This window comes from Ictidomys tridecemlineatus, chromosome 8 (genome assembly GCF_052094955.1).
Source record: "Ictidomys tridecemlineatus isolate mIctTri1 chromosome 8, mIctTri1.hap1, whole genome shotgun sequence".
NCBI classification, from domain to species: Eukaryota; Metazoa; Chordata; class Mammalia; order Rodentia; family Sciuridae; genus Ictidomys; species Ictidomys tridecemlineatus.
The window spans coordinates 116,314,782-116,334,489 of NC_135484.1; the positions used below are offsets into that span (position 1 = coordinate 116,314,782).

A 19,708-nucleotide genomic window follows, 5' to 3' on the forward strand; every position below is an offset into this window, starting at 1 on the left:
CGAAGACACCCCTTTTGCAGATCGGGGGCCCCCTCCCTTCTGCCTTTCCCGGCAGCCTCCTCTCACAGCCAGCTGGACAGTGGTGCCTCCTGCGCCTGTCACCTGCCTGCTCCCCCTGGTGCCCAGAGCCCTGCCACTCAAAGGAAGGGGCAGGCTGGCCAAGAGGCTGCGGCCAGGAGGGGCTTTTAAATGTTAATTGTATTTTGACATCTGGACTTGTGACATCCATCCTAATGACATTTGGCTCGAGGTTGACAGCCCCCGACATGTGGAAAGAGATAGAGAGAGATGATAAGTAGTTTTAAATTGCAGCGTGGCAAAGAGGCTGGAAAATCCTGAGTCTTAAGAAAAAGAGAAAGAGAGAGGAGGAGGGGGGAAGTGGAAATCAAGAAGGACAAGGAGGCTTTCTCCCTAGTTACCCAGCGCCCGCTGGATGCCTAGCCTCGCCCCGCGGAGGGTCCAGGTGCCCCAACTGGCTCTGCACCCTGCTTCTTCTTGTCTGAGTCTCAGTTGCTCTAAATCCTCTTTCAAAGTCTAATTTGTGTGACCCCCTCACTTCCGGGCTACTCCTAGGTTTGAGGTACCAGGTGCTCAGTGTCCCAGATGGCCGCTGTGAGTCCACCTTCGATCCCAGTGACTTGGGAGGCTAAGGCAGGAGGATCGCGGGTTCAAGGCCAGCCTTAGCAATTTAGCAAGGCTGGATTGTGGTTTAGTGGTTAAGCCCTCCTGAGTTCAGTCTTTGGTAACAAAAAAAAAAAGAAGACCTGTGCCCCAGAACACTGCGACCTCTGCTTTAGAGGCCATCTATCACCCAAACGCTCTCTCTCCACCCCTTCCTTCTTCCTTCCTTCCTTTATTGATTTACTTATTTTACAGTCACGGAGATTGAGCCCAGAGGTGCTCTACCACTGAGGTCCATCCCCTTTTTATTTTGAGAAAGGGTCTCGCTACGTTGCAGAGGCTGCCTGGCACTCGTGACCTCCTGCCTCAGCCTCCTGACTAGCTGGGGTTACCCTTGTTCCTCTTTCTTCCTGGAATGAAGCACTTCCTCCTCTGCCCAGGGCAGGAGGAGTTGGCTCTGGCTTCTCTTGGCTCCTGCCCCGAGGCTGATGGAGGAGCAGTTGCCCAGCCTCCCTTCCTTCCATCCTTCCTACCCACTTCCTCTTCTGCCTTGTAGGTAGGGGAACTGAGGCTGAGGAAGGAATGTCATCTGCTGAGCTCTGGAGGATGCTAAGGTTGACCTTGGACCCTTCTCTCCCTCAGTCTCCCCAACCATGGCTCCTCTGCCCATCCTCTGTCCAGCTGCCCTGGCTTTCATGCAGGTAGGAAGAGAGAGAGAGACCTGAGCCAGCCTCTAACCCCTTGTCCTGCACCCCTGTGTACCCGCAGCATGGGCGAAGGCCCCTCCAGGTGCTCTATCCTAAGTTTTCCCATGCCTGTTCTGTGAGTGTCTCTGGCAATCGTTCGAGGGATCCTGAGGGATCCTGCTCTATCATCTGGCAGTCCAGGTGACCCCGCTGTCCCTCCTGTTAGCTTATGGGGGGAGGTGGAGGCTGTGGATGTGAATGTCCCAGGTTCACCTGCAACGTGCGCAGGTGCACAGACCCCCAGACACCCTTGATGCTGGGTATTTTGGAATTTACAAAGATAATATAGTGAAAATACCACGGAGCACACAGTGACCCCAAACAAAACACGCGAGCTTGCAGACTGGCGAACCGCCTGGGAAACAGTGTCTCCCACCAGAGGAGCTCAGTGGCACCGTGGGGAGCCTTCAGGTCAGGCCTTGGGGTCAAATGAGTGTCCCTAACTCTTATCGGTGAGTTTGTGGTTTTCGGAGCATTTTGGATTTTGGAATGGAGGCAGGGGGCTGCAGCTTTAGCCAATTCACTACTTCAAGGCAAAAAGCACGAGAAAGTTCTGCAGGGTGGGACGGTTCCTGGGGGCTGGTTCCATGACAGTCTATAGAGGGAGTAGATTCTTGGGGAGGTCCTGTCTGGAACCCTCAGGGGACCAGGATCACCTTGTCCCAGCCTGTCCTACAGCAGGGGCTGGGGGATTTCCTGGTGGCCATGCCCTTGGGATTCAGTATCCTCACCAGTGCAGTGCTGCATGCCTGCAGGCCCAGCGACTTGGGAGTATGAGAAAGGAGGATTTCAAGTGGAGGCCAGCCTCGCAATTTAGCAAGGCCTTGTCTCAAAAACAAACAAACAAACAAATAAATAAAGGCAAGGGATAGCTCAGTGGTAACCCAGGAGCCTCTGGTTTCAATCCCAGTGCCAAAGAGAGATAAAGAGAGAAAAAATAACCCTCAGTATCCCTTGTACGGTGAAGAAGGGGCTGTGGTAACCCCAAGAAACACAGTAGGAACAATTTACCCAGGATTCTTAATGCAGGGGGCCCTCAGCTTCTTTTTTTTTGTCCTGGGGATTGAACCCAGAATCACTGAGCCATGTCCCCATCCTCTTTTTTTTTTTTTTTTTGGTACTGAGGATTGAACCCAGGGGCGCTCAACCACTGAGCCATGTCCCCAGCTCCTTTTATACATTTTATTTAGAGGCAGGGTCTCTCTGAGTTGCTAAGTGCCTCCTAAGTTGGGGAGGCTGGCTTCGAACTCCTGATCCTCCTGCCTCGGCCTCCCAAGCTGCTGGGATGACAGGCGTGGGCTACTGCTCCCAGCCGAACTCGGCTTCTGACCTCAGCACAGGGCCACCAGTCCCTATCCCTGCAGGGTGGCATGCGGCTCTCGGAGCCAGGGGGACATTGTGCTCCCTTCATGGTTGACTCTTCATCCTGGAAATGCTCTGCCAGGGGACAGTTGTTGTTTAAGCACCGCCCCTACCCCCCATGTCGCCATCTAATGGCCTGGTTTAGGGGAAGCCAAAATTGAAACCCATCAGGCCCAGAGGCATAGGCAGTGGCTGGGTCACCTCAACATGGGGACGGTTTCCAGGTCTGCAGTCTCTCCCAGGGGCCTTGCACCTTGAGCTCACTTTGATTTATTTCAATAAACGCTAAATTCAGAATTTTCAAAGGCAATTGCCCTTTCCTATTAGGGTTCTTTTGAAATGGAGCAGTCACAGAAGCAGGTTTGTGGGTATGAGTTGCCACACGGCGGGGGAGTGCTCCGGGCGACTTGTTTTCCCTCACTGAGAGGCCAGAATAAAAGCATGAAGAAAGAATCTGCTATAGTAGGAAGGAGTTAGGTCAGATCTCAGGAAGAACTTCCAGGTTATGGAGGTCTGAAGCACAGGCATGGGACTTTGTATTGTTTTTTTCTCCAGGATAGGATGATGTGCCTCTTCTTCTCTCAGCTGTCTGTGCTCCAGGGTGGAGATGGTGTCTCCATTTCCCCCAGGTGAGCCTGTGCACGGGAGGCCTGGTGGATTAGAATCTCCCACCCTGCTCACTCACCAGTAGCAGGTCAGCCTCTTGTAAAGTTTCCGAATAAGACTCACCACTGAATTCCAGACTCCTTAGAGAAATCTTGGTCCCGTGGATCTCACTGCTGGGGAAACCAATGCTCAGAAGGATTCATGGGTCTTATGCGTGGCTCTTGACCCAGGAGACAGGCTTCAGTCCTGTGACCTTCTTTCTGTGTGCCCTTGGGCTTGCTGAGGAGGACAGTTTGGGATTCAGGCCTTGGGGAAGCTGGTCCAGGCTGGGAGCCCTGGCTGTGTGACTACTTGAAGTCACTTCCAGTCACTCTTCTTCCACAGTGGGTGGTTACCTGGTCCCTCAGAGCAGGGGATGCCCATGGAAGTTCCATGAGGGGTGTGTGTGTGTGTGTGTGTGTGTGTGTGTGTGTGTGTGTATGCACGTGCACACCCGTGTCCGTCTGTCTCCACGATAAGTCAACCTGAAAGAGACTGCCCGGGGGCAGAAGAGGGTGTCCCAGCTGCATAAGTCGGGCCGTTGCTCAGAGTCTTGGCTGAGCACTGTGGGTCTGTGGCAGCCCGGGGTGGCCCAGGACAGCGGCCCAGAAGAGCCAGGCCTCCGGCTGGGAACCTGCACGCTGGACGCATCCACAAACTCAGCCATCTGCCAGCCGACAGCATTTCTTTTTTTAACCCCTGAAAAATATAGCCTGCCCAGCCTTCTGTGACACAGCTGGTGGCGGGTGGGGGCAGGATAATTATGGCCAGAGTGAAGGCCATACCGCGGCCAGGGGTGGGAGCGCGGCGGTGTTCGTTTGGACTCTCAGTAAACTGTGGCCTGTGTTATTTTCAGTTTAACTAATCCATTCATCCGGCCATCCATTCATTTATTCGACAAAAGGATATTGAGGATTACGTTGTGTTAAAAAATCGCCGTGGCTCCCGCTCACAGGGACCCAGATACGGTGCACACATCAGCTCATTCCCTCTCACGGCCACCTTGTGAGGAGGGCCCAGGCCCTAGGTGGCCTAGGTGACACTAACCGTGGAGAAGCCGAGAAGGAACCCCCCTCTTTTTGGCAGACACAGCCTCAAGAGAGGACCGATCCTTTGTCAAAACCAAGTCAGGCTGAATCTGAGCATCCCCCTGCCCCTCAACTGGGTGGCCCCCTGCAGTGAACAAGCCCTGCTACTTAACAGTCCTGCTTTGAGGTGAGCACCATCATCCTTGGATTACAGGAAACGGGTCTGAGCCCAGGAAGACGGTTCCCAAGGACATGGCCTCCCCGGGGACGAGAGTCTCCTGCAGGTCCAGAGCAGCGCATGCTTGGCTGGGCAGAGCTGCTGGGCAGCAGGACTCCATGGCCTTCACTTATATTGCCATAAAGAGCTTCATGCTGAGGTCCAAATGGCCATGGTGCGCGCTCCTCAGGGCAGACTCAGTCCTGTGTGTTTTCTCAGGCTGTGAGTGGAGTGGGGCAGGATCTCTGTCAGCGTTGGTTACATAAAGACCAAAGGTGCCAATGAGTGGAGAAACAATCTGGGCTCTTCCATGAGAGACTTCAGACACTGATTTGGGAAATGAGATATATATTTGGGTCATCACATGTGACAGCAAAGACAGGGCATGCTGTGCAAGCAGTTCCTCACCCACTAGGCACTCCTGGAGCTCACTGTGGTCAGGTGTTGTACCAGGCTCTGGATGAAGGCTGGTGAATAAGCAGGTCCTGGCCTGCTCAGTGTCGGAGCTGGAGGAGGAGCAGCCTTGGTGTGGGCCATTGGTAAAGGGGCGTGGAGGGGGAGAAGGTAGACCAGAGGGCTGGCTGTTATTCTCAGACTCTCCAGACATTCCTCTGACCTATAAATGGGGTATCTTTAGGGGTTGGGTTGGGAGGATGGCTGAGCACTCCCAGGGCTGGGCACAGTCAAGCACAAGGTGGCCCTCTGCAGGTCAGCTGGGAGGACGGAGGTACTGATGGGAAGGGAAGCCACCAGCTCTACGTTGTGCACCCTCTCTGGGACAAGGACAGTCACACGTCACATCATGACTCTAACTGGAGCCACTTCTGCAGTCTGGGGTGAGATGCTCTTGCAATCCTAAAAGGACTGCCTGGCTGCCTCCCTCGCTTCCCCCCCTGCCTGCCTCCAAGGCCAACCCTCTCCTGGGCTATTCCAAAGGCCCCTTGGGAAGGAGGGAACTGAGTTCCAGCTCTGTGGGCTGACGGAATCTTCTCTGGGTCACCGTAGCCTGTGACCAGCCACCTGTTACTCTTTGCAAACCGTTGCTGGAAGGAGACCTTCCTGCTGTGAACCAGCTGGCGCATTTTCCCTTAGCCTGGTAGGGTTCTGAGGTGGTGGAGGGCTCCGTAGAAGGGGTCCACTCCCCCACAGGCTTGGAGACCTGGGACACGTGGAATTGCTTAACTGGGCCTCAGTTTCTCCCCTCCTCATATGCCTGAGCCGGGGTGTGAAGATGAACGTGCCACACGGGGGCACACACCACGTGTGCGGATGTGTGAGAAGCAGCCCTGCAGATGGGGGTTCTGGTGACGCAAGGGGTCGTGGTAGCGCCCCCTGTGCTTCCCCATGCTCTGCTGTACTTTTCAGGGTGTCAAGAGGGTCTGTTCCCTGACCCTCCACCTCTGGGGTGAGGAGGGGTCTCTGCCATATCTTTGGGGCTGGTGGCCAGGCACGTGCACCGGGAGGTGTGGGGAAAGGGGGCTTCCGGGAGGGGGCGACAGTGGGATGTGGTGCAGGGGAGCCTTCGGCGGGGCAGGCGTGGCGGGGCGGCGGGGCGCGGCGAGCGTCCCAGCCTTCTGGAGGTGGAGGTGCGGGTAGGGGGTGGGCTCCCAGGTGCTCTCTCTTTAAAAGGCCGGCGGAAGCGCCGCGGCTCGACCCGCACTTGCAGCGCAAACTTGCCGGGCAGGGCTGGCGCCTCCCGGGTGCGGCAGCAGCCGTGGGCGCCGGGGCGAGCGGCTGCGGCCCCCTCGCCGGTTCGCGCTCCCGCCCCGCCCGCAGCCTCCCCTCCGCGTCTTCCTCGCTCTTCCCGTCTCTCGCTCCCTCTCTCGCTCGCTCGCTCGCTCGCTCGCTCTCCAGCGCGCTCTCTGGCTTGCTCTCATTTTTTCCCTGCTGCTGTTGCTGCTGCCGCCGCCGCCGCGGCGCCGCTCGGCGCCCGCACCTCGGCCGGCTGCGCTGGCTGTTCTGCTCCCGCTCCGCTCCCTTCCTAGCCCGGAGCCCTTGGCAGGACCCAGCTCCCTGGACCGTCTCGCCCGCGCTCTCAGGCTCGGACGCTGGGCTCCGCGGCCGCGGGAGTCGGTTTTGCAGCCGCTCCCAGCTCGCTCTCTCTCGCCGGAGCAGCCTCCGAACGCTGCGCGCTTGGCGGCGGCTCCGGCCGAGCGGCTGCAGGCTCATCCCCGCTGCGTCCGGGACTCCGGGCGGCACCGTGCCGGGCTCGGTCCACAGCGTCAGCGCCGCCCGCCGCGGCCGGGCTCCGGGCACCGCAAGAACCGAACGTCCGGCCGCCACCTCCCTGCGCCCCCAGGGCGGGCGGGCGCTACCGGACCCCTCACCACGGCTTAAACCTCGCCGGCTCGGGGTGAGTTGTGGCCCGAGAGGAACGAGCAGAGGGGACTGTGCCCTCCGGCCTCCTGGGGCGCGGGCTGCGGTGGACACACCGAGGCTTGGGGAGGTGGCCTCCCGTGAGGTCCCGCGCTCTGGGTACCCCGAGGAGAGCCGGCGAACCAAAGCCCTCGAGGCCGGAGGGTGCGGGACCCGGGCTAGAGGGTCTCCCCTCGGGGCTGAGACCCTCCTCTCCGGATGCCTCTGAGGGAAGGAGTGGGGCAACGGCTGTTTTGAGGGTCTGGGGGAAAGTAGTATCGCTGTGGTCAGCGGCTATGTCAGGTTCCATCGGATGGAGGGTCGTGCCAGCTCTCAGGTGGGGGCGGCGGCATTAGCGCGCGGCTCTGCGGAGAGCAGGGCAGGCGGGGGCGCGGGGCATTATTTGCACCTCTCCTCCGCGGTCTCCTGGAGGGAGGGCAGCGCCAGCCTCGCGCGCCTTGGCTCCCATGCCAGGCACCGCGTCCGGCTCTGGTGCCCGCCCCAGCGCCGCCTTCGCCACCGGCCAGAGCCCGATAATCGCTGACCCGCAGCGGCTTAGGGCATCCCCGTAGGTCTGGGGTCTCCCCGAGGTCCCGGGATTTCAGGGTCAGGCTCTCTCCGGACACTTAGGACCATCCTTCCCTAAAGAATCTGAGTCTGTACGCTGCAACCCGGCGAGGGGAGCGCCCGTGTGGATCTGTGTGTGCATGTGTGTGCGCGCGTGTGCTGGGGGGAGGCCCCTGCTCAGGGGTCGGTCTTCCCCGGCGCCCGCAGGCTGGAGGCGTCCCCTTCCCGTGCGGGGGCGGGGCCGGGAGTGGAGGACCCGACTGCGAGGGGCGCCCCCGCACCTCGGAGGTCTGAATCTGTTTGTGCTGAGATGGGGCAGCGGTGGCGGTGGCAGGGAGTCCTGAGCCCGAACGTACGAGCGCCCCCTGCCCCTAGGCTCTGATTGACACCCTCACCCCCTCCCCGCGACTGTCAGTCCTTTTTGGAGGGGCGCCTCGGTTCTTTACCTTCTCTCCTCACCATGCCTGCTCCTGGCAAAGGGAGAAAACTGGCATTTCGGAACACAGACTGAGCTGGGTTTACCGAACTGGAAGACACATGATTGTCAGAGTGGTGGCTGCTCCTCTGTCAGTCTGGAAGGAAGCTGGAGGTGATGGGGGAGGGCATGTTGTGTGTGTGTGTCCCTATACTAGATTCACCCCGTCTATTCTGGGGTGAGAGTGGAGGTTTAGGGCAGGCCGGGAGGCCAGCGCTGGAAGGGCATGGGTACCAAGCGCTCTGGTCCCATAGAGCACTGTCTGCAGAGCTCCACCTCACATCCCCAGGCCAGCCCATGGTGGAGGCAAGGAACCTTTGCATGCCATCTCTCCACTGCTCAGGAGGTGGCCCAGGCCTGCCCCACTTTCTCCCTGGGCTCAGGCTCTGCGTGTGCCTGGAGGAAGAGCTTCCCCCAAGAGCAGAGAACTCTAGGGCCTTCCTGAGGTTCAGGAAGTGCCGCTCTGGAGGAGCCTAGAGACTCCTGGGTGGGGCACCTGGGGCAGAGGCACCTGTCTGTCCTGGGCAGGCCACAGGGTCTGCAAAGAGGGTCTGGCTGCAGTGGGGAGAGGGTTGGAGCCTTGGTCCCCTCTCCCTGTCCTCCTCCCCTAACTTAGCCCTGGGGTAGACGCGCCTAGTCACTTGTGAATGGGGGGACCACTGTCTTCCCCTCCTCTGGCTCTCATCCTTTTAGACATAAGCTCTCCCCACCTGCCCACACCTTCGCATCTTTTAGGAACAAAACACCCCCAAAAGTTATCCCCACCCTGGAAGGAAGCCAGCCATGTTGAACTTAAAGGATGTCCTATGAATGGTGCGTTTCAGGAGACATATGAGCGGGGAGATGCAGCTTGTTACAGAGCTGGTCCTGAGCAGGCAGCGGGGAGGCGGGGGCCTGTCAGGAGTTGAGCTGCTTCTTGGCCTTAGTGGTCTGGTTGGGGCCACTCCTCCATCCCCCTCCCTCCTCATCCCACAGACCTGTGTCTGGCGGTTTAGCTCTACTCTGTTGGAGGTGGGACATCTCGGGCAGGGGAGGTGGTGAGCCAGCCTGTGAGTATGCTATCTAGAAGGGTCAGGGGGCCAGGCCTACCCCTTCCTGAGCGGTCCACGACCCAGCCCCCAGGCTGTTTGACCACATGGTGCTAGCCCTGCTGCAGGGGACAGCTGGTAGGAAGAGATGGGAGCAGGACCCATGGGCTCCTGAGCTTTTAATTATAGCTAGTAGACACATCCTCTCCCTAGACAAGCGTGGAGCAGGCAGCCCCTAATTACCACCCACCCCAAGACATCTACCCACCCTGCTGTCCTCCTCTGCTCAGCCTAGAACCCAACTTTCCAGTGGGCAGGCCCCGCTGGCAGCCTGGGCAGCTGGGCCTGCCGGCTGCCGGCTGGAAGGTTATCTCACTTCTGCAGAGTGGCCGCCGCTTGGAGAAGGCTGTGGGGGAGCTGGCATCTGGGCTGGGGCCCTGCTCGCTGGGGCTGGCGGAAGAGATGCTGGCTGGGTGGGCCCACCTGAGGCAGGAGGCTGAGAGGCAGTGGGGGCTTGTCTGCTGGCAGCGGGCCTGGGGCAGGGGCACCCCAGCTTCCTGGCACTCCCACCCAACCCTAGGAGAGTAGGGAGGGCTTATTTCCATGAGGGCCAACTCTGCCCTTGTTGCCTGGGACCCTCCAAAGTCCCAGGGGTTTCATTCCTTTGGCGTTGGAGAGCTTGGTGGCGCTCTGCGGGGCTCCTCTGTCTCCCTTGGCCTCCATCTCGGCTCCTCTCCCTCCCCGGGCTGGTGGCTCCTCATTCTCAACCAGCTTCCTTTGTCCCTGCCAGTGCAGGAGTCACAGGCTCTGGTGACATCTGTCCCCTAATTCCCTGCCTCTCTCTCCTGGCCTGGGCTTACAGGGAGTGGAACTTGCTTAGAGAAGTGGCCAGCTCAGCCCGCTGGCCGCCTCCTGGCCTTGCCTCCTAGCCTGTGGGCCAAGAGATGCTGTTCCAGCCTGTTCCTGTGTCTTTTGGCTCCTTGGAAAAATGAATACCACAAGGATAGTAAAAACCACCCCTTAAATTAGAGCTGATGCCTCCTGTCGAAATGTTTTATTATTAACCTCCCCATTGAGCAATCTCAAGGCTGCGGTGAGGCATAAATATATGTGTACACACGTACATTAAATAAATTGGGGAACGCAGTGCGTAATGACATTATGGGGACCCCATTCAATGAAGGTAGATATTATCAGCAGTAATTGGGAAATGACAGCCCCTAATGACAGCCTATGCCATTTGGGGCCAAGCAACATGGGTCAGGTTAAGCCACTCAGCTCCCTTGGAGAAGGCCCTGGCCACCCTGGTTGTGAGGGGGCCCTTTGATGGCAGAGTCCAGGAGCTCTCCTGGTTTGGGTCACCTGCATTGAGACCAGGGGCTCTGGGTTCCACCTGGTCCCCCATACCTGGCCTCCCATAGCACCCCTCCACTCCCTGGGCTGGACCTGCTTTCTGTTTGGGGCAGGACTTCTAGTAAAAACACTGTTCTCGCTACAGGGTTATTTGAGGTTTATATATAGAAATGGAGATTGGGGACTTGACCTGGATTCTGAAGCTCTGGTGGGTGATTGATCCTCAGATGTCACTCACTGCCCCGTCTTGGTGCCTGGCTGTGGTGTGGCCCCTGGGCACTGTGTTATATCCGTGGCTGTGCAGGACAGTAGAGTCTAGTTGTGGGCAGGGCCAAGGCAGCGGTGCCAGGTGTCCAGGGCAGTGCTGGGCTCGGGGAGCTCCAGTTTAAGGAGGGGGACAGGAAGGGGAGGAGAGGAGGAGGCCGTGGGGTGGGAAGCTCACAATAGCACCAGCTGCAAACAAAGACACTTGCCCACTTGGGCTCTGTGTTGGAAAGCGAGGGACACTGGTGTCACCGAGGGCTGGAGGAGTTGGGGTGGGAAGGAAGGCTGGGGGTCGACGTGGACAAGGAGGTCTGCTAGTTGGTGGAGACCTGGGCAGTATGAACGTGGGGGCCGGCCCCTGGCTCTGGGAGCAGAGGAAAGTCAGTGCTGGTGTATTCTGTGCTGTACTGGGGACAAGGGCCTGTGACCTGTGCTAACCTTGAGGTGCTCCAGTGCTGGAGCAGTGGGTGAGCCTCGTTCCAACTGTCCTGAGCGGCCATGCCCACACAGGTGGCTACCCTGATGGGCCTCAGGTTTCAAGAGAAGCGCTGTCTGTCACCATGCTTAAAGCCCTTAAGGAACCCCTTATTTCTTCATCCACTTGGTGGCCCATAAGGGCCTGCTTAGTCTTGGCTAGGTGGCTTTTCTTGCCTTACCCGTCTGCAGTCCTTCCCACCGCCCTCCAGGTAGCCAGACTCCTTGTGTTTCCTAGCACTGAAGCTAAGCCCATGCCCACCTCAGGGCCTTTGGACTTGCTGTTGTACCTGGAATGCACTTCTTCCAGATTTCTATCTACGGGGCCCATGCCTTGTAATTTCTGGTCAGTGTCACCTCCTCAGAGAAGCCTTCCCTGATTCTCCCCTTGTGGAGTAGCCCCTCTAGGTCGTTCCTTCTTCCACTTTATCTTCCACAGCCTGGATCCCCTGAAGAGCCCCACGCAGTGCTCCCCGGGGCCCACGGGTGTGAGTGGGCTGTGTCACCCCCAGAGCAATGGGGTCACATGGCAAGCGCTCAGCCCACATTTGAATGAAAGACCGAATGGTGGTGGCAGAAGGGGGTCACATTCTGCATGGGGCCACACCACAGCTTTGGGAACTTGCTGTGAGGCCCGAGCTCCCCTTGGTGGAGTGGAAGCACCGGGGCAGGTCCCCTGCCATGGCCTCCGTCATGGTGCGGCTGCAGTGCTGGCGCCGGGCAGGGACTTGACTGTCATTCATTTCATGTTTTCTGAGTTTTGGGCCTTGAACTGGGCACAGGGAGTGCAGAGATGAGGAGGGTGCTTGTCACATGACCCTTAGTGTGTTTCCAGGTCATCAGGGTCAAAAAACAACATGGCAGGCTCTGCAGGGGCCCGAGGTGATGGGAACTGGGGAAATCAGAGCAGGCTTCCTGGAGGAGGAGGGAGCTCAGCTGCCTTTTGAAAGGAGGGAATCACAGTTTGGGGCACGGCAGGGACACTCGATTTCAAGTTGCTCTCTCCTTCGTTTCCACTGGCATTAAGCTAGGGAATTAAGCCCTCCTCCCGCTCCTCCTCCCTTCCTTTACTTCCATACCTATTTCCCCACCATACCTATTTCTCTAGTGCGTCTCACCCATGGCCAGCACAGAACCGGTCTCCTCTGCGTCAGGCCCTTATTGTGGCAGAACGGGGAGGGGGCTGCTGGAGTGGAATCTGGGTTTTAGAGCTCCGAGGGGCTCCCAGTCCAGGTGGGGGAGACCAGTCAGCCTGTGGGGGGCGCAGGGAAGGAGGCTGGGGAGCCAGAGCCCTCTTAGAGCAGGGCTGCCCTTCAGAATGAGTCCTCGCTGGTTCCGCCCCCAGCCCATCAGTCCTGAGTTCACTGCCCCAAACCCTGTCCCCAGCCCCACCACTAGACCTGGCCCCTGCGGCGAAGGACTGTCTGGAGAAGACTCCTGTAATAAGGTGGGCTACCTGGGAGGGCTGGTCATCGTCACCTCCCCTCACGTCCCTGGTCCACTCCTCTCCGCCCTGCTGGGGATGCCAGCGTGGGCTGTGGGGGATGGCTGTGCTTCTAGGGTTGGGAGGTGCCCGCTGGTCACACGGGTGGGGATCACACGGGGCCTGGCTTGCTGTGCAGCTGGGGTTGGGGGAAAGGCTCCAGGTGACCAGGATCTGGGCCCTGTCCATTTGGGATGAGACTGTCCGGCAAACCACACCTCTGCCCAGCCAGAGAGGCCACTGGTGAAGGAAGGGGAGAGTCCCTCAGTTTCCTCGCACTGTCCCCATGAGGCGTCTGGACAGCTCAGGAGACTCAAAGCCCGCTCTGCCCACCTTCCCGCAGTCCCAGAGCTCCCTGAGCCCCTGGGCAGGGCTGGGCTGTGTACAGGGAGGGTGAGTAGGGTGAAAGGTGCTGTGGGATATGGGTAAGATGGGAGGCGAGAGGCCGGGGTCGGGTACCAGCAGGACAAAGGAGCAAGACTCAGGGAAGGAGGTGTGGGGTGTGCTCCTGGCCACCCTGACAGCACCCGCCTGTCTCCTGTGGGAAGGCCCTCAGAAGGCCAAGTGCAGGAGACGGTGACTCTGGCTCTGGCCCCAACCCTGAGGAGCAAGGTACAAAGCTCTTCCCTCTCTTTATTCTACTGTTTGGGTTTTGTTCTATTTCGTTGGTTTTGGAAGAATAAAGAGCAGCTCAGTGAAAAATAATTGGAGGTTTAGTAAGTCTCGGTGGTTCCCTTCAGATCTGCTGTTGTTCTGTGGCCTGTGGTTCTGCCTGGCTCGGGCCTGGCTGGGGAGGGCAGAGCCTGCCCCTCAGGGCAGCAGCGATCCCCGAGGCCCGCCACACAGACCCTCCCTCAGGTGCCAGGGACCCTCAGCTGGCATGGCTGGGGACTCCCCTGCCCTGACTGTGGCCGAGGGGTAAGGGGCAGCCTGCAGCTGCTTGCCAGCTCTCCAAATGTCCCCGTTCACTGAAGAGAATGTTCTGGAAAACACTGTTAGCCTGTGAACTGTCTGTGTGGAGAGGGAAGGATGGCCTCCCTTCCCCTCTGCCCCTGGTCCCTGCTCCTTCTAGGCCCTCATCCTTCAGGGGAGGAGCCAGGAATAGAGAAGGAGAGAAAAGAAAAGTGGGGCGAGGCCCCCCTCAGGTGGGCTGGCTCGGATCTGCAGCTGTCCTGGGGAGGCCCCCCACTCACTGCCCCAGGCTTGAGCTTCCCTGGCTATTTTGGATTTGGCCAGGGGGGTGGGGAGAGTGTAAGGATTAGGGAAAGGACTTCAAAGAAGGACCCCCTCCTGCCCGGTCCTGCTCCCCCTCCTGGGCTGGTGGAGGCAGCGGTGGGAAGGAGCACGGGGCGCCTCCCCCGCCCCTGCTCTGGTGGCTTCTTTCACTCAGGGTATTTTTACTTTCCCCTTGTTCCTGTTACATGATCAAAGGCAGGAGGGGAGGCTAAAAGAGGCAGCGGTTTGCCGGGCTCTGGAGGAGCTCAGAAAGGCAGGCTGGAGTGGGCCCTGCTGCGGGCAGGGGCTGGACCCAGGCCCCAGGAGGGAGGGCTTGCAGGGATCTGAGGGGCTTGGGGCAGGGCCTGGGCCTCGGGGCTCTTGGTTCTGGCCCTGTGGGTGTCTGCCCTTGTCCTCTCCAAGGCCTCCTGCCCTTGGGTCCCCGTGTGCACACGCTGCTCAGCTCCGATGTGCTCAGGCCTCACGGGGAAGCCAGCACCGAGCCCCCATGAAGGATCTGGAAGCCTGAGCAGGGCCCGACTGTTGAAGCGGCTGCGCGTCGGCCTCCCGGGCTGAGTCTGCCCTGCTGTGGCACACTCTGTCACCATGCCAAGATCCCTCCATTTGAAATTCATGGAAACCAATCACGGACTCACAGGGCGTCGGGGCTGGCAGGGACTGAAGGATTGGCCGGCTGGTCCAGTGCAGGGAGCTGCAGGGGTGCGGGCACCCTGCACACCCTCACATCCCCCGGTTCCCTGTCACTTGAGTGTGAGATGGGGACAAAAACACCACACGGCTCACAGGGCGGAAAAATGTAAGAAAGGCACCGAGAGTGGTGCCCGCCAGGCAACTGTGCATAGCCATGGGCTCCCTGGGCCCTGTCACCGGACAGACAGTGTCTCCTTGAGTAGACCCTCTCCCACCTGCAGCAGGAAGTCTAGTATCCTTGAACCCTGCCTGTACATAGGTTTCTTGATGATTCTACCATTTTATGATGACAGAAAATATGCCCAAGGGGAAGTATAGCCCAAAGACTGGATTGTGCTCCAATTCACCCATTTTACAGATTTTGAAACTGAGGACCAGACAGGCTGTGCTTTGCCTCCGGCACAGTAGTAACAGACTGGATTTGTGGAGGGGCTTCTCCAGTTTCTCTTTTCTGAATTGCCTGTTGCTGGCATTAGCAACCCAGCGCTGGCCTCCTTTCACTCTGTCTAGGAAAGAGATCTCATAGACTCATATACAAGATGGTGTGGGCTCCACCTACCTGGCCTCCCCATCCCCTGGGTTTTGGAAGCATTGGCCTTCAGCCCTGGGTCACTGGTTCCTGGAGACGGTGGCATTATGAAATCATCTTTGGACTCCCTCAGAGCTCCCGGGTGGCTGAGCTGGCTTCCACACCAGCTTTTCTTTTTCTTTTTTTCTGTCTGGCGCTGGCTGGGGATGGTAGGGGAGCTCTCCAGCTGAGCCACATTCCCAGCCCCTTTTAGTTTTTGTTTGGAGACAGGGTGTTGCTAAGTCGCCGAGGCCAGCCTTGAACTTGCTGTACTCCTGCCTCAGCCTCCTGAGTAGCTGGGATTACAGGCATGTGCCACTGCAGACCTGCCCACATCTTGATTGGCAGGGTGACATTGGAAGAGCCATGATTTGCATTCGGGCCATTGGTTTGCCCGCAGAGTGTGGCTAGAGGGAATTAGTAGCCATACTCTTGGCTCCTGAGGAGCTCAAGTGGAGGGACCATTTCAGTGAGTGAGGTGAGGGTCTGCAGAGGCCAGAGCCCAGGAGCTGAGGCTGGCTTCTGGGATGTCACACCCTGTCCCTCCTTCCTCTTGGCCCAGAACTGGAGCAGTCAGGGCCTCAGTCGGGGGAATGGTGGGTGGAGGAGGGCTGGATTCAAGACCTCCACTTGGCCTTGATGGAGGTGCCCATGTCTCTGGGGCAACCTCTCAATCCAAACACAAATCCTTTTTCAGCTTTCTAGGGAAACTGAGGCATAGGATGGCCAAGAGGCATCCTGGTCTGCATTTGTCCAACCCCTGGGGAAGGGGACTCAGGAGCTGGCCTCGGGAGCTGGCCTCCCAGCCAAGCCCTGACTCCCTGACTCCCTAGGTGGAGGGAAGGAGGCTGCTGGCTTTGAGCAGGGAGCCTGGGAAAGGGAAGGAACCCCCGGGGGAAATTAGCCCAAATTAGCAGTGAGAATGAGGCAGAGCTGGTGTTCTCTCCTCTACCCTTGCAGATAAATATTTAATCACAACAACAATAATAATGACGATGATCATAATAATGTGCAGTAGCTCAGGCCGTAACCTGAGCCCCACTCACAGGGAGGGGTGTGGGGAGTGAAGGGTGATCCAGAAAGGAGAGAGAGAGAGAGTCAGGAAGGGGTGAGGGAGCAAAAAAGGAGTGGCTGGATTTTATCCTCTGCCTGGGACAGTTGAGCCGCTGGGTAGGAACGTGCCAGTGGAGGCCCCCCCCCCCCCAATGTCCTCATGGATCAGGAGGAAAATCCAGAACTCCACATCCCCGTTCTCCCCGGCCTTTCCCGGCCTTCAGCATCAGCAGCTCCAAGCTGGGCTCATCTGGGGAACCACAGCCACCCCTTATTGCCTTCTTGGTTTCTAAGTCCCCAAAGAGCCAACAAGTCTCCAATTCCAGAGCCTAGAGCTAGGAAGCCTGGGCCTCAGTTTCCTCATCTCTAAAATGGGTTTGGGCATGGCAAAGCTGGCTTCTTTCTTTGGCTCCTGCAGGCATGTTGAGGAAGGCCTCCTCCCCAGCCCTTCCTGCGGTTCCTAGGAAGTGTGCTGTCTGACGCCTGGGCCTCTGATGGCCGTGGGCACTGGCCCTGGGCAGTCCTCAAATGTGACCTAATTTCTGCCTCAAACTCTCCCATTTCAACCAGAGTTGAGCTGCAGCTGGGAGGAAACCCAGTAGAGGAGATTTGTGGAGTCTTTGGCGATAACCTCCAGCATCTCCCTTTCCCAGGCTCCTGATGAGAGATCAGAATAGCTAATGTCTTCTCTGGGCTTGTGTTTGATATTCTCTCTCTCTCTCTCTGTCTCTCTCTCTCTCTCAGGTGGTAGGAGAGGACTGGAGCTGGTTTCTCCTTGATGCCAGGATACACGAGCTAGGACCTCTCCACCCTTCCACAGTCATCCATGAAGATCCGGCCTGCAGGACTTGGGGATCAGAGCCTTCCTGCTGCCCCGTTGGCCCCTGCCTGCTGTCTGTGGGCCTGGACTGTGTGGGCCACTGAGCACTGCCCAGGTGACAAGGAGGAGGGCAGAGAGAGCCCCAGCATGGCTGGCCCAGCTGGCCACCCCTGGCCACCCTACTGCTGAAGCAGCCTGCCCCTGCGCACCCAGGCTGGAGGCCCCGGGGCCTGTGAGGGCTAGGAGGGGCCACGTTCATGGGTCTCTAGGTATTTCCGAGATGCCTGCAAAGAGAGGCTGGGGCTGGTGGTGGGCCCGGCTGCCCCTCTGCCTGCTCCTCAGCCTTTACGGCCCCTGGGTGCCTTCCTCCCTGGGGAAGCCCAAAGGCCACCCCCACATGAACTCCATCCGCATAGATGGGGACATCACCCTGGGAGGCCTGTTCCCGGTGCATGGCCGGGGCTCGGAGGGCAAGGCCTGTGGAGAACTCAAGAAGGAGAAGGGCATCCACCGGCTGGAGGCCATGCTCTTTGCCTTGGATCGCATCAACAATGACCCGGACCTGCTGCCCAACATCACGCTGGGCGCCCGCATTCTGGACACCTGCTCGAGGGACACCCATGCCCTGGAGCAGTCACTGACCTTTGTGCAGGCGCTCATCGAGAAGGACGGCACGGAGGTCCGCTGTGGCAGCGGTGGCCCGCCCATCATCACCAAGCCCGAGCGCGTGGTGGGTGTCATCGGTGCTTCAGGGAGCTCGGTCTCCATCATGGTGGCCAACATCCTGCGCCTCTTTAAGGTTAGTGCCCGGGGTGGGGCTCGGGGGTGTGCTTCCGCCAACCGCCCTAGTCCCCCAAGGCCAGGGGACCTAGCCAGCCCGTGTCTCTCTCCTCTCCTCTTCCCTTCCTGCCTTCTCGGGAGTCTCCCCTGAAGCCTGTCTGAGGGCCGGGGTCAGTCCTCTGACCTCAGCGTGTTGTCCTGTCCCGTGATCAGAGCGTGGGCACAGCCGCGAGGGCCACGCGGAGGGACCCGGCTCGCCAGCGCTGACCGTGGTGCTGACCATGGTGCTGACCGTGGTGCTGAAGCAGCGTCCGCTGGCAGCCCCGGGCGGGACTCCATGCCTCCCCGGGGAACTTGGAACCAGGAGGGTAATACAGAAGAGAGGAGGAGAGGGGCAGACAGACAGATGAAAAGACAGACACGTGGGGAGAAGGAAGGGCAGGCGGATGGAAAGAGAGCGGAAGTGGGAACGCTGGAGATTTGCAGGGAGAAAAAGCAAGACTTTTGTTTTGACATTGTTTTCAAATAATTGCAATTCCCAGGGAAGGGATGTTTTCTTCTGGGTAGTTGAGGAAGCCCCTGGTGGCCTCCCTCCCGGCCCGTGATTGTGTTGGAAACCGCGTCCTGGTTTTCTGGAAGGGTGTGGGGCTGCTGGGCCTGCAGAGGAGGCCGCGGGTGCCGGGAGCTGGGTCTCCATTTCTGGGCCCCGGGCCCTCCACTGAGCACCCCCACCCCCTTTTCCAGGGCCTTCCTTCTGCCCTTCCTCCGAACACACCTTTCTCCCTCTCCTTCTGGAACCCCGCCCTGCCCCCTCTGTGCCGCCTCCCTTCCTCTCTTCCCGGGGCAAGAGCTGCTGATTTGCAATTCAATTGGAGCCAAGTGCTTCGCTAAGCTGCTAAAACAACTGAAAGCTACCGGGGAGAGGGAAAAACATTACAAGCATTTTACCAATAATTATGTGCCCGCTTCTCTCCCTCAGCCTGCCTCGTTTGCTCTGCGTGTTGGTGTCGGTGTGAGTGTGGAGGGGGAGAGGCTGGGGGGGGAGGGGAGGGGAAGCTGCCGGGTCCCTCCCTCAGGCAGCTGTCAGATCTTGGCCTCTGCAGTTGGCCCTTCCTCTCCCCTGTCTCCAGAGTTGGCAGAGAACTGGGAGAAGCTGCCTGGCACCGTGCAGGGTGGGAAGAGCTAAGGCTGGGTCCCTGTCACCCAGACCCTTCCTGGAACCCTTTGACCTAACTCCCAGGATGCATCAGTACCTGGGGGCATCTCAGGGTGTGGGCCAAGAGGGGTGATGAATGGAAAGGAGGGTCTGTACTGGAGGTGGGAGTGGGGGCTGGGGGGAGGTGGCAGCGGGGCTGGGGGTGGCATGACGGGACAGGGGAGTAGGAAGCAAGGCTTGAGTTGTCCTGTCACCAGCTCTGGCTGGGGTAGGAGTTAGCCATAGGCCAGACCCCTCTGTCACACAGCCATCAGCAGTGTCCCCGCAGAGCCATGTGGTCCTCAAGTACGGTCCTTTTTCCTGGACTGTTGGTTTTATTTGATGATCTGGATGAAAACATGATTTTAATTTTAAAACAAATGGATGCTTTATGAACAATGCCAAATTTGCATGTGGTTCAAAGAGGAAGCAGGGGACTGGAAGCCATTCTGCCCCTGCAGTGGGCAATTTGAGCAGTCCCTGGGGACTGTGTTGCCCAGGGTGATCTCTTAGGGTTCCTCGGGGGACAGTTTGGGAATGGGTAGCTGGACCATTCCTGGGGTGGACGCAGGGGCAGGAGGGCCGGGGCCTGGTGATGCTGGGCTGGCACTTCAGCTGCCTTACCCAGGCCTGGGGAGGGGAGGTGGCCTGGGGCATCCAGGAGAGGGCTCAAGGCCTGGGCCCCCTGACTGCCTGTCAGGCACAGACCCCAGCCTCCAGGAGGCCATGCTGCTAGGGGCTGCTGGGG

General features: G+C 58.9%; 1 protein-coding gene across 6 annotated transcripts in view; it reads left to right on the forward strand.

The window, feature by feature from the left end:
- The first annotated feature begins 5,361 nt into the window (after positions 1 to 5,361).
- Grm4 (glutamate metabotropic receptor 4) overlaps positions 5,362 to 19,708 on the forward strand; it is a 93,652-nt gene continuing 79,305 nt past the window's right edge. Inside the window, exons 1-2 of one of the 6 annotated variants that reach the window (XM_078020175.1) lie at positions 5,362 to 5,455; positions 16,910 to 17,784. In XM_078020175.1, coding sequence (XP_077876301.1) covers positions 17,266 to 17,784 — 519 coding nt within the window. In that variant the 5' untranslated portion in view covers positions 5,362 to 5,455; positions 16,910 to 17,265. Of the gene's footprint in view, positions 5,456 to 5,942; positions 6,025 to 6,284; positions 6,973 to 16,909; positions 17,785 to 19,708 lie in introns of those variants that run through there. The other 5 variants (XM_078020176.1, XM_078020178.1, XM_078020177.1 and 2 more) reach the window with 5 other exon arrangements.